The 14,097-nt window shown below is 33.3% G+C and overlaps 1 protein-coding gene across 2 annotated transcripts; it reads left to right on the top strand.

Moving 5' to 3' along the window:
• The first annotated feature begins 94 nt into the window (after positions 1 to 94).
• Positions 95 to 12,829, top strand: LOC129940027 (ras-related protein Rab-14). Of its 2 annotated transcripts, none has more exons than XM_056048250.1 (5): positions 95 to 607; positions 11,123 to 11,233; positions 11,315 to 11,495; positions 11,575 to 11,757; positions 11,828 to 12,829. In XM_056048250.1, exons 2-5 carry the CDS (start codon positions 11,128 to 11,130, stop codon positions 12,003 to 12,005), a joined length of 648 nt encoding a protein of 215 aa, XP_055904225.1. In that variant the 5' UTR covers positions 95 to 607; positions 11,123 to 11,127; the 3' UTR covers positions 12,006 to 12,829. The 2 variants fall into 2 exon arrangements, with proteins under 2 accessions (XP_055904225.1, XP_055904226.1); XM_056048251.1 differs by lacking the exon at positions 95 to 607 and adding an exon at positions 1,302 to 1,323.
• Positions 12,830 to 14,097: the final 1,268 nt, after the last annotated feature.

The raw sequence follows: 14,097 nt of genomic DNA, 5'->3' as shown, positions 1-14,097 counted from the left end.
ACTCTAGTTCACAATATTCCATGAATACCAAATACAAAAAACATCTTACATCTGTTTTCAACCATTGTGAACTGTTCGCACTTAGTCAAAGAATTATTATTACATTTTCCACCACTTCCTATCCTGCCTCTCTATCATTAAAAAAATATATCTCAACTCCAAGTCGTATAACAAAAACGAAAAGCGGAGAAAAACTCGCAATTTTCCTTCAATCCATTTTATAATTTATTCAAACAACAAAGAAAGAAAAATCACATAAAAATAATCAAAATCAAAGCAAAAAAAGAAGAAGTTTTCACATCAACATCACAACGCTCAGCTCAAAGCCTCCCAGATCACCAAACCAAGAGCTACAACTAGTTTCATAGTTCAGTGCAAAGATGTCATTATTAATTAGATAATTTTATGGAAAATACAATTTGCATGAGCAATCTACACCATTTTTGTTAGCAGCAGCAGCAGTAGCAGAAAAAAAAAAATATCAAAACAGACAATCAATTTAGTTTATAAATTAAATAATTCTTAATACGTTGTTGATTGCAGTGTTAACAAAGAAAAAAGAACAGTGTGCATAAAATCATCTTGAATCTGTGAAGAAGAAAAATCGGTAAGTTGAGGGAAAGGGCTTCCTTCAGAAGACCATTTTTGTTTTACTCTTTTTCTACGCATCGATATTTTCTGTGGAAAATCAATTCCATGGAGAAAATGAAAGAAAAAATACGGAAATATTTTAGTTAATTTGTTTGGAATTTCAATTGTAATTCGTTTGCAAATGAACTTGGCATAGGTTTCGGTCAGGTACTCCCGTACTAGGAGGTACCCAAGAGAAATAAGAGAATCCTTGGGAAGTCTTGTAGCTCGTTCTTGGTGTCTTCTACCTGCAGTCTTTGATTTGAAATTTTTCCTTATCCATTTCCACCCCTTGTTTTCAGTTTGTTTGTTATTTTATTTTTCTTTCTTCGGTTTTTAGTTTGTTTGGCTCTGATTCTCAAGAACAGATGTTTTTTTAATCGCTTTGTTAAAATGGGTAATTATATTTTCTTTCCTAATCCAGTTCCAGAGTGATTCCAACATAAATTGTTGTTCAATCAGTCGGGCTCGGGAAAGAGAGAAGATGGCGGTGGGTTCAAAACCGCACAATTTGAATCTAGACAAATTCAATCACTACCATTACCAACCATCATTTAAATGATTATTAGGTAGAGACTTGCCGCTAACTTGTATAGTTACGCCGCTGTTTTTCATTTCATCGTCTCGTCGTAGTCGTCGTGGTTTCTCGTTTTTGCCATCTACATATGTAGATTTGCTAGCTCAGAGCTACTCGTAAGTTATTTACTTATTTATTATTCATTGCTCGTTCGTTTCGCTGGAAAATAGGTACTTGGTTGTTAATTTGGGTGCTTTGTGTGTTTTATTTTTTTTTCAAGAATTCATGTTTTATTTTAATCAAAAAGTTGATGAACTTACAAATTTTTGGATGACAAATTATAAAAGCAACTTTGCAACAACATTAACCTACATTTTTGTAACGTGTGTTCATTTGAGATAACAGATATATTAATGACGATGTTGTTTTCATGTCATCCCCTAGAAATTGATTGTTGATTTCGGAAAAATACATCGGAAATGAAACGGATATTGTACCTGGAAATGGAAACTGATATATGATAAAAAGAAAAACGTCTTTTTTGGAATATTTCGTTGTAGATTTGAGAAAACTGGCATCTTTGAGTCTAGCTTAAAATCTCTTATTCACTTACTTAGATCCGTATGACGTACAAAGTCTAGCGGGAAACAAAACCTCAACTTTTTCTACTTACCATCGTGTGTGGTTTATGGCGATATATTTAAGCCCACTTGAATTCTTAGCTAGACCTGATGATTCCTCCAAGGGTGTTTTTCCCAGGTGCTTCCTTGGCTTCTAACTCTTCTGGATTCCATTAAGTTGCTTATTAACAATTCGAAGCCAATCTACTGCCATTTCCATCTTCTTAGATTAGTGTCAATTAAGTTTTGACCTGTTTTTCTAAAGAGTTTTTTTTTGTTGGATATACAAGTGGGATAGAAAACCCCAAAACTTTTTTGTAGACAACTAATAATCAAAGTTTACAATTTCCTGGTGAGAGTTGATGTTATTTTCCAGGAGTTGCATCCGTATCAAAGTATTTGAATCGGACAATGGTCGGTTTTTGAGCCTTATTCTTCGAACAAATGGACGACATTTCAGATTTCTTTGCTCTTTTAAGAAATTAACAACTCTACTTTTTCTACTGGTTTTTGTGTAATATTTTGTTTATTAGGAAGGGAGGAGGCGGATTGACTGAGGAGTTCCGATGCTGAACATTTTGTTTTATACAAGTTTTGCTTCTCTCTACTTTTGTTCCAAATTTATAATGATTGATAACGCAATATCAAGATGTAGTTCGCGTAGTACACACGTTTAAAGTGTGGTGTGAGACTCTTTTTTTGTTGTATAGTTTTCAAGAAGAAAGAAAATGTTGTGGCCAAGAACTTAGCTTCATTATAAAGACAATGGTGTTTCATTATGATGTACAAAATGTTTTGAGCAAGTGGCCGCAGCTATCGATAGATGTTTGCTCTTCTTAGACATCAATCATTTCGACGACTTTACTCTAACTCTACAAAAATGGTCCAGCTACAAACCCACGACGCGAAATAATGCACTTACCAAAAGTTTCCTTTAAAAAATGTATTGTTTTGATGGTTTTATGGCATGTACAACCGGCTGTCTTTATGGAATTAAATATCGTCATGAAAAAGTCCTTCATCAAGGCTCTCATGGCTGAACAACATTTTCTTTGGAAAATTAGGCTACCTCATTTACAGCACATTCAGCGAACGTGCGACGCTCTTGATGGTCATATTTTGTTATTATGCAAACCAAATCGTTCATATATAAAGTGAATTGGAACATCTCCAATTGTTGGGTCCTATTCGAAACTTTGTTTCACATCAGCAATATCGTCTTAGCTGAGCACCACACGAGGAAGTGTATTATCCACTAGAGTAAACGGGTTACGAAATAGAACCATAGTTGCTCAAATTAATGACTCTGCTTCAATACTTCACAATTTGCAAAACTAAAGCACATCGAGTAGCACCTTCTTGGCAAGTAATAGTTACAACTTGCAGCTGTAGCCCGTGGTGTTAACCAAAACTCATGTTAGTCGGTTCCTCGTCGATTTTTGGAATTAGGAATTCCAGACTTCCACAAATGACATTAGACCGTATTTCGCATAAAGACTCAGGCTAAATTATAATTCAAAAAGACTAAAATTGTCGTATCTTCGCTTTTGGGGTTTTTGAAATGCCTCAACATTATTCGAATATTTGTCAAAAAAAAACATCTTATATGATCAAGCCCATTTTTATCTCGAAGCTTGAGTTAATTTGCAGAATTTTGTCGCATTTTTGGCTCGAAAAATCCAAGAGTGATTGTTGAAAAGTCTCCATCATAAACGTTGCCGATAACGATGTTATTGGACCTTAACATTTTGGATTTTTATTGCCGGAATTGGAGTATTTTGTCGACAAAGTTATTTCTCGAAGAAATAATCATAATTGACCACACCGCGTGACAAAAAATTCAAGCTACTCTATACAAAATTCGTTTGAATTTGTTGAAAATCAAAAAATGTAAAACTCAGTTTTGAGACTCACATCCGCGGATGCGTATGCGGATGCGGATTTTAGAATTTATTACATAAAAACAATTTTAAGTCCGTAAATAAAGGAAAATTGTATTGATTATCTTTGCGTTTAATAATTAAATTTAAAAATGGGTGAGTTATATTTAATAAAAAGCAAGATTGCAGGCTTCTCAGACTGTTATCTGTTTCTTAGTGAATCGTATATTAATCCAGCTCCGCTAAATAGTTGTTCGCTGAGAACACTGGCTTTTGGAAGTAATAAATACCTCAGTGCAGCTTTGGAGAGCCTTTTAAAGTCTGTTTGATTTACTTTCAGGATCATTTTTATTTAAATGAAAATAGAACCAGATGCTGCTTTTTGTTGGTGGCGGCATTTATGTTCTGTATTTGTATCAATTTTTCACTTAATATATAAAAATAAACTGTGTCCTCTGGCCACTTAGCAAGAGCTTTTATATCCTCAAATCTGTGACCATTGCATATGACTTGTTGTTGCTTTTGTCGTCGCCTACTTGGGACCGAGATTTTTTAATTTAAAATTTTTACTATGGGTGAAGGGGTCGTTTGTATTGATCATGGTATAATATGCCATGCTGTTGCTATTTTTCGAATTTGAAAAAAAGCGTTAAAAACATCCGCATCAGTTTATGCGGATGCTGATGATGGAATTATTGCAAATGATCCGCCATTGCGGATGCGGATGCGAATATTCGCAATATCCCTATCCCCGACTATTGCAGATCTGGTATTAGACCACGCTTTAGATGAATTTGTAAATAACATTGAAGACAAGCCTGATAGCAAAATATCTTGACGACATGTTTGCCATAATGGATAAAAGAAACATAGACAAAGTACTAAAAATTCTAAACAGATTTCACCCATAAATTCAATTCACAATTGAAAATAAGTTTAACAAAACAATATCGTTCTTAGATGTAAAAATCGTTTGCTTTTCGACCGGTATCAAAAACCAAAAGCATCTGAAAGACTAGTTAATCTCCGATCAAACCTCGTGAATAAAATTTTCAAAATAAGTAATGTACGATTCCACGTCGCCAACTAAAAAAAGTCATCAAAATCTTTAGTGATAATGGATATCCTTCTACCATAATTCGAAACTTTAACTTACAAGACCCTCCTCCTTGAAAGAATTTCTGCTTTCCCCTAAGACTCTCATGTTTATTTTTTATATTTATTTTTCCTCCCAAATATAATTTAGGAGTATCAAATCTCTTTGACATGCTGAGTTCTTCGTTACATACAATTTTTTTAGAACAATAGAAATGTTAGCCTATCTTTATCTTTCATTTTAGACAGAGCCTTATCTCAACCAAAAATGTTTGTATACTTTTTTAACAACACGATTGTATCAAATTTGTTATCAGTTATTAGCATTAACTGAGATACCTTTCACACAGAGTTATAAAGGGTGGATACATTTTAAGGACCGGTCTTTATTTTAAATAAAACAAATTTTTTAAGGAAATTATTGTAATTTCTTTTTATTATGATAATATTGATATGGTTCTATTATGTATGGAACCAAATATCGGCCAAAACACGGTAATTGAATTTGTAGTGCAAAAGAGTCAATGTTTCATAATATGGCAAGTGGCATGTCTTGTTGAAACCACATATCGTCCACATCTATATCTTCTAATTCTCGCTATCTTACATTAGCGAACACCATTCACAGTCTGACCAGTGACTGGCCTCATATTGGGAAAAAATACGATGACGCTGCCAGCCTATAATACGCATAAACTAACATAAATTATTACAGTACAGACAAAATAAAAGAAAATAAAGACGTTTACGATAGTGAAGCACTGGTTCAAAACAATGATTTTAATCCCACCTTATTTAAATTTAAATCTATCGATGAACAGTTTCAATTATATAAAATGCTCTCTTCAAATAATTAGTTCTATGGAAGTGAATATGTATAAAATCAAATGAACGCAGGTGACGAGTTCGCCTCGGTGAATAAAAAAGTGAGAGAAGACCTAACCTCTTTTGCGTCGTTTATCTCTTCAAAACGACTATCTCATATCCAAAAATCCCGTGCAGACATGAAGAAATACTATCGCTCCTAACCTAAGACCACTTAACATAAATGTCTTAGCCTTTACTATCAAAATGAAGAGGGTTAAGGTCTAAAACGTCTGCCGTCTTTAATAACTCCCACAACCTTCCTTATGACATCTTTGCCCTTACCGAAACCAACCTCACACCTGATAGCCTTAGTACTGAACTCTTCACTAACGACTATTCCATCTATCGAATGCATTTCATGGAATATGCGAGTAATACACACGGTCGTGGTGTGCTTTTAGCTATCACTAGTAATTTTGAAAGTTCATTACTCCGTATTCCCATTTCAATCGAATTTGAAGTTGTATCAGCTAAGTTTGGCTTTTTGTCCTTTGTTGTTATATTCGACCAGCCCAACAAATTAAAACATACCAAGCCGCTGTTAATGCCATTGATTATCTGCTTGAACTAGTGCAACCTAATGATTTGATCATCGTTCTTGGAGACTTTAATCTTAACCATCTCAATTGGTCCATTTTAGATGATCAGACATCCTTCTTTCCAACTAACATCTCTTCTGAATCTGAATCTCTGTTCATTGATCGTCCGTCTGATTGTGGTCTTTTTCAACTAAATGGAGTAGCAAACTTTATGGGGAGACACCTCGATCTCATATTCTCATCTGATCAACCTTGGATCGCTATCATCCTCCCTTTAATCTCTTCTTCCCCATTGAATTTGAAAACAACTTTTTTGAAATGGAGAATTACTGTTAAGATTTCCGTAGGGCTGATTTCTCCAAACTTAACAATCTTCTTAGCTCAGCCAACTTTGAATTAAGATCCCTCCACTTTAAGTTTAGTCCCTTACAAATTGGTTTTATTTGATTCTTTCGTACTGTATTGAAGAATCAGTACCGTTCTCTCGTAGAAAAGATTTCACCTCTGCTCCCCCTTGGTACAACAGAGAGCTCTGTAGCCTAAGAAATATCCGTAACTAGCTTTGGAAGATCTTTTTACAGTCCAAATCTGATACTGATCACAACAACTATCTTCTCGCCTATAATTCTTTCTCTGAACTAAGGTAATCCCTTTATAACCAATACCTTAACCAAATATAAAATAACCTTCTTTTTGATGCAAGGAAATTTTTCAAGTTTATAAATGTGAAACGAAAATCTGATGGGTTTCCACCTTCAATGAGTTTCTCCAACATAATCTCCTCTAATCTAACAACAATATCAATCTATTTGCTAATTAATTAAGCAAATTCTATACTGAACATCTGCATGATCCTGATCCACACTACTTTAGTTAATTAGATGGTTGCACTCAAACCTCTCTTTCATCGTTTACAATAACTGAAAAAATGGTACTTGCCAAAATCGTAAGGCTCAAAGAAAACTTTAGCCCTGGTCCTGACGGCGTCCCATCAACTGTTCTAAAAAAATGTATGCATTCTCTGTCAAAGCCTCTAACTGCTCTCTTTAAACTCTCTCTTTCCCAAGGTGTGTTTCCTCATCTATGGAAAGATTCATTTATATTTCCTATTCATAAACAAGGCAATAGAACTGAAATTAACAATTATATACCTACTGCTAAACTTTCATGCATTCCAAAACTTTTTGAAAGCTTAGTTTATGATTCCGTTTATTTCCATTGCAAGCCTTTATTCTCCCCCGCTCAACATGGTTTTCTTAAAGGTAGATCCACTACAACTAACTTAATTGAATTCATATCCAAAGTTTTGTCAGCCCTTGAGAATGGCAAAGAAGTTAATGTTGTATACACTGATTACAGCAAAGCCTTTGATAAAATATCCCATAAGATAATTTATCCCAAACTAAGAGCCCTAGGCTTTCCATCTGTATTTATAAACTGGATAATCTCCTACCTTGCGAATAGAACTTATAGAGTCCTTTTCCGTAACTCAGTCTCCAATACTATACATGCAACTTCTGGAGTCCCACAAGGTAGTTACCTAGGCCCCCTTCTCTTCGTCTTATCTGTTAACGATGTCTGTCTTAAATTAAAAAACTCAGATATCCTAATGTTTGCGGATGATAAGAAAATGTTTAAGATTATCTCTACTCCATCTGATTCCTTTTTTGTGCATACATAATTTCCTAGAGTTAAATTTAGGTAAATGTAAACAAATGACCTTTTCGCGCAAACAAATCCCATCTCATAGAGTATACTACTTCCTTAATGACGACGTCAACGTAGTCGATTCTTTAGAGATCTTGGTATTATGTGTGACAAACACCTGAATTTCCATTCCCATGTTGACCAAATTATTAATAAAGCTAATAGATAATAGAGATGGTAAAAAGAATTTTTCAACCCCTATGTAACTAAAGCGCTTTACATTTCCCTAGTCCGTCCCCATCTTGAATATGCAAAACCATTCTATCAGAATTGAAAATGTTCAAAGACGTTTCGTTCGATTTGCCTTATGTGGCCTCCCCTGGGATGATACATCCAGCTTGCCTCCTTATGCCGATCGACTAAAACTGATAGGTTTGCAGCCCTTAGACGCAAAAACGCTGATATATTATTTGCTCACCAATTATTAATGGGCAATATAGATTCCCCGGCACTCCTGAGTGATATTCATCTTAACACCAACCCTCAAAATCTGCGATATGTTTCCCTTTTCTATATCCCTCATCACCGCACTAATTAAGGGCACTTTGAACCAATAATGTCCAGAATTCTTCGTCACGGCAACGCTGCTATGGTAGTCTTCGGTTTCAACATTTCCAAATCCCATCTGAAAGATACCCTCTACTTTTTCCTTTTTTGAGTCCCAATTCCTCGCTCGTCCCTTGTAATTTTAAGTCAAATAAAATCAAAATTCTTAGTTCATGAATCAATGTTGAAAACTGATAACAAGAACTGCAAAAAAAAAATGTTAAGCTAGTGTTAAGCTAAGCTAAATTATGATAGCTTGTATTAAGCTGAATAAATAAATTCAAATGTACCCAAAATACCAAATAAGGTGCATCAATTTCACCGTTAATGAGTTGATGAAAAGATACTTAAGTCATTATTAACACGCCTTTTATGAAGAGATTGCAATTAAAGAAGTTGAATACGATGTTCATAGGAAGACAGATCATAAGGATCATCCCAAGGAAGACCCTATAGGGCAAAGCGAATGAAATTATGTTGAATTAATTCAATATGTTTTTTATGAATTTCGTAATAGGGAGTCCATACCTGCGAAGTATATTCAAGATGAGGACGAACATGAGAATTGTACAAAGAAAGAGTACAATATTGATCATTGAACTCCTTTGCCCAGCGTTTTATAAAACCAAGCATAGAACTTGCTTCTATGGAACAGAAATGAACACCTAAATCTTTAAATGTGAAGACGAGACAGAGTTTTTGCTGTGATATAAATAATCAAATACACTAACGTTTCGTTTTTTAGTAAAAGTTATCGTCTGGCATTTGAAAGGGTTAAGGGCAAAGCTATTTTTCCCACACCAGAATGTGAAACTATCAATGATCATGGGTGTACTTTATTATTTGAAAAATCTTCCTGTCGTCAGTAAAAACGAGAACTTTACTTGAGCTTAGACATGACGATACATCGTTAATAGACAGGATGAACAGAAAAGGGCCAATATAGCTTCCCTGGGGAACACCAGATTGAGAAACAAAAACTTCTGAATAACAATTTCTAAATTTTACCTGCTAGGATCTGTTTTCAAGGTATAATTTTATCCAAGCTAAGAAAAATGGTTGAAACCCAAGAGCTTTAAGTTTAAATAAAATAATTCCGTGGCTAACTTGGCCAAAAGCTTTAGAAAAGTCAGTGTATACACAATCGACTTCATAACCTTGTTCTAAAGCGTTTGAACATAATATGTTTGAGAATGTGAAGAGAATTGTAACGGTTGATCTTTTTCTCGTAAAATCAAATGCTACACTTTCACAAACAATTTAGGAATGCAAGAAAGCTTTGCAATGGGGCTCTAGTTTGTTATATCCACCCTGTAACATTTTTTTGAAAATTGGTGTTAGAAATGACTTGGAATGACATGGAAAATTTGCCTGTTTTTAGAGAAAGTTTGAATAAGGACATAAGGGGTTCTACCAAAGCGTTTTGCTGTGGTTCACATTTAATATCTAACGACGGTTAAAATTTAACCACCCTTTAGAAACACAAATTATATGGTAATAATGTTTTATCTTATATCTCATGGTGCTGTTGTGTTGATAAATTTTATTGTTTACATTTGTCAAAAAATGCTTCAAAGCTCATAAAACAGACATTTAAAAGGTTCAATCTATTATTGTCAGTCTTGTATCATACAATGAACCTTAAACAATTAATAATTGTACAAAATGTGCAACAACATTTGTAATTACGTCGCGGTAGTCGTGTAAATCTCCTCTCAACCAGAACGCTAAAATTTAACTTAACAACAAAAACCACTTGACACAATAAATACAATATATAATACCTATGTATATAAACATTTTTACTAAGTTCGAAGAAGAATTAAGCAATGGACTTAAGTGAGTTCTGTGTTTAGGTATAGAAAAAGTGGGTGAAGGAATAATCAACAGTAAAAGCAGCTGCAGCAGTAGTAATAGAAAAAACATTCAATTAAAAAAAGGAAAGCTTTCAACTAAGAAGGTACAGCCCTTTTTTTTCTAGGAACTTTCTTAACTTCCAACAATCAACCAACACTCAACTAACCCAACCATCACCCCCATTCCACAGTACTAGGCTTAAAGTAAATTTAACTTTGTTTTTTTTTTTTTTTTTTTTAAATTAAAACCTGTTTGTTATTAACCTTTCCCCTGACGGACTGTGTTTTATTTTTGTATTTTGTTTTGTTTTTACTTTTAATGCGAGTTAAAGAAAAGAATTCGTCATGCCATTGAATTCGGTGCAATTAAATTTTGTTTCATTAGCAAAATACATGAACTTTAATTGACTCAATAAGTTAGTCGGTGGTTTTAATTAATAACAATAATAATAATCAAAAGTATACTTGTTTTAAACACAGTTGCTGAATTGAGACTATTTTCCTTTTGAATAATGTTTCAACTCTCAAGAGACTTCTTATCAAAGGAGGACAAAGAAAAACCTCACCTCGCCTCAGTCTCATGAATATTTAATTAATTTAAAACTGATAACTAAAAAACATCCCCAAAAAAAAAAGAAAATGTATAGCTATCTCCTCCAAGTCAAGCCTTTAAGTTCTTTTTGATTTTGACATTGGTTGGATCTTTTGAGTGTCTGAAAAAAGAAAGAGGCAGGAAAAAAATGGAACTTCTAAATCAAATCAAAAAACGTTGTAATTTTTCATACCAAATTGCATTTGATTGTTTATAATTTATTTTATTTAGAACTAAGTCTTTTCTTCTCTTTTCGTTTACAATTTTGTTTAGTTACAATGACGTCTGCACCGTATAACTACAATTATATCTTTAAGTATATTATTATTGGTGATATGGGAGTTGGCAAATCATGTCTCCTTCATCAATTCACAGAGAAAAAATGTAAGTTTTTGATTGTGGTGTTTTTGTTTTGATATAAAATTGAAATTGCAATTTGTATCTCTCTCTCCTATCTCTTGGTAGTTATGGCCAATTGTCCTCATACGATTGGTGTTGAATTTGGAACACGTATCATCGAAGTTGATGATAAAAAAATCAAACTACAAATCTGGGATACTGCTGGTCAGGAACGTTTCCGTGCTGTAACTCGTTCGTATTACAGGGGAGCAGCTGGTGCTTTGATGGTTTATGATATCACAAGAAGGTTTGTTTGAAAAGTTCGCATTTGAATGGAAATAAGATCAAAAATATAAAATATCTTTGGGTGTTTGGTGTATTCTTAGGTCAACTTATAATCATTTAAGCAGCTGGCTTACAGATACTCGAAATCTCACCAATCCAAGTACAGTGATCTTTTTGATTGGTAATAAATCTGATTTGGAAAGTACCAGAGAGGTGACTTATGAGGAAGCTAAGGAATTTGCCGACGAAAATGGCTTAATGTTCCTCGAAGCTAGTGCTATGACGTTAGTTTCTTCTTTTCTTTCTTTTTGTATCAATTTTTTTCTTAAAGAAAATTGTTTGTTTTTTTTTTAGTGGCCAAAATGTAGAAGAAGCATTTTTAGAGACAGCACGTAAAATCTATCAAAACATTCAAGAAGGTCGTCTTGATTTAAATGCCTCTGAATCTGGGGTACAACATCGACCATCACAACCAGGACGAACATCATTGACAAACGAGACTCTAACCAATAAGGATCAATGCTCGTGTTAAGTTTATATTTTTTAAGTTTAAACGCAGATGAAAAAAGAAAAGAAAAAACAAGTATAATAATTATATAGTTCCGTAAAGTATACTTTTATTTTTTAAATTTCTTTATTTTATGAATAATAATCAAATTTCCGTCTGTTGTGATCGAGTGCCGAATGGGGAGCAGAGGAGGAAGAAGCTCCTGTCGATATTAAGTTCTCATTTACCCTTTTTTCTCTCTCTATCAATTTATCTCTCTTTGACTTAAAGTGGATGATTATTATTTCAATCCAAAGCCAAAAATCTCTTCTTTATTTTTTGTCTATCCCGTTTTAGGTATAAATTTCTCATTTTTGTCTTCATCTTGACAAAATTTTTATTATTATTTTATTCCTTTTTTGTATATATAAGAGAGAAACAATTTATATTTAAAAAAAATATATATATATATTAGAATACAAAACAAAATAAGTAAACCTGAATGTTATGTTATAATTAATAATTATTATTATTATTAAAAGAAAATCCGCGGTATTCAATTTCAATATACAACAGAAACAAACACAAAAATGAGTACTATTATAAATTCAAAAAATATATAAAAACAAGTATAATAATAAAAATAACAAAACAATTCGTTCATAAGAAGAAGAACAAATTTTATTATTTAAAAAAAAAAAACAAGAAGAAGAAAACAAAAATAAGGCACCAATTTTCTAGTGATAAGAATATTTGTGTAGTTAAATGAAATTATTTTTAGTTTAAAAAATTTTCATTTATTTTTCTTTGTTTGTTTTTGAAAACACCATCCTTAACAATAATAAAAAAAGAAATAGTAGTTAAAATAATTCAATTGTTTTGAATTCGTTTATTGTTTTTGAGTAGATTGAAAGTTTTAAGAAAACAAGAAGAACTACTGTCGTGTTTCGGGAGCTAAATAAAATCTTTTCTATGCTATTTCTACGATAATAGATAATTAACCAATCGGCGCGAAAACGATATTTTGCATTCCGTATCGCATTTGGTTTTTGTTTCGTTGTTCGTTTCTACTTTAAACCCAAACAAATCACGATCTCGAAACCTACGGCGGCGTGCTGTTGTCCTATGTTTCTTTCACCTCTGTCCTGTCTTGTATTAATGTCTTGTGTTGTTAATATCTTATATAGCTCAAGGTTCTGTGTCTCTACACTGGGACCTGATTATGAGACTCCCAGCGGCGGATCGTTTTCAATTCCACTCGCGTAGTATTTCCTTATTAACGAATTCGCGGCGAAGCGAAAATAATTCTTTCTATATTCCAATGATTCGACACATTTGGTTCGACTTTTTCTTCCTATATTCCAGTGATTTGACAGCTTTCCACAAATTTTGTTTTGTTTTGATTGAATTTGTGAAATTTGCGGTGATTTATTCAAAATTTTATATTTTTTTGTGGATTGTGGATAATTTATAAAAAAAAAAGAAAATTAAAATAAAAGTAACTCACATTTTAATATAATTACAAACCAGAAAGAATTGAAAAAAAAATGCTGAGTATAATGTAATATAATGTAAATTTGAATCGATATAGCAGTCTATGACAGTGTCAACAGAAACGAACTATACAGTGCCATCTCGAGTTTTTGTATCCCTGCCAATCTGATACGACTTATCAGTATGAAGTTAGAAAATTCTCGTTGGTGCGTCAAAATTGGTAGAGACTCAACCGAAAAATTTAAAACCACCTGTCATGTAGCTGCTTCAATATTTTTCTTATGAAAAAAGGTGCGAAACACCAACTGCACCATCTTTTAAAAATCCACATACTATTTTGGATATGGAGGTGACTTTGACATTATGAGAAGAACCAAGCGAAAAGTTACGGGTATTGAGTCTGAAGCGAACAAAATGGGTCTTGTGATTAACGAGGACAAAACAAAGTATTTATTGTCATCGAATAGAGTCGATTCCTATTCTAGACTCTGCAAGAACGTGTCTATTGATATGTATAACTTCAAGGTGGTAAATGAATTTATCTATCTGGGTACTGCTGTTAATTGTGCAAATGACATCAGCGCTGAAATCAAACGCAGAATTACTCTTGCTAATAGCTGTTCCTTTGGTCTAAGTAAGCAAT

The sequence above is a fragment of the Eupeodes corollae genome, chromosome 1 (assembly GCF_945859685.1).
Source record: "Eupeodes corollae chromosome 1, idEupCoro1.1, whole genome shotgun sequence".
NCBI lineage: Eukaryota > Metazoa > Arthropoda > Insecta > Diptera > Syrphidae > Eupeodes > Eupeodes corollae.
Note: the sequence above shows the minus strand (reverse complement) of the source record. Positions and strands in the feature narration are given on the sequence as shown.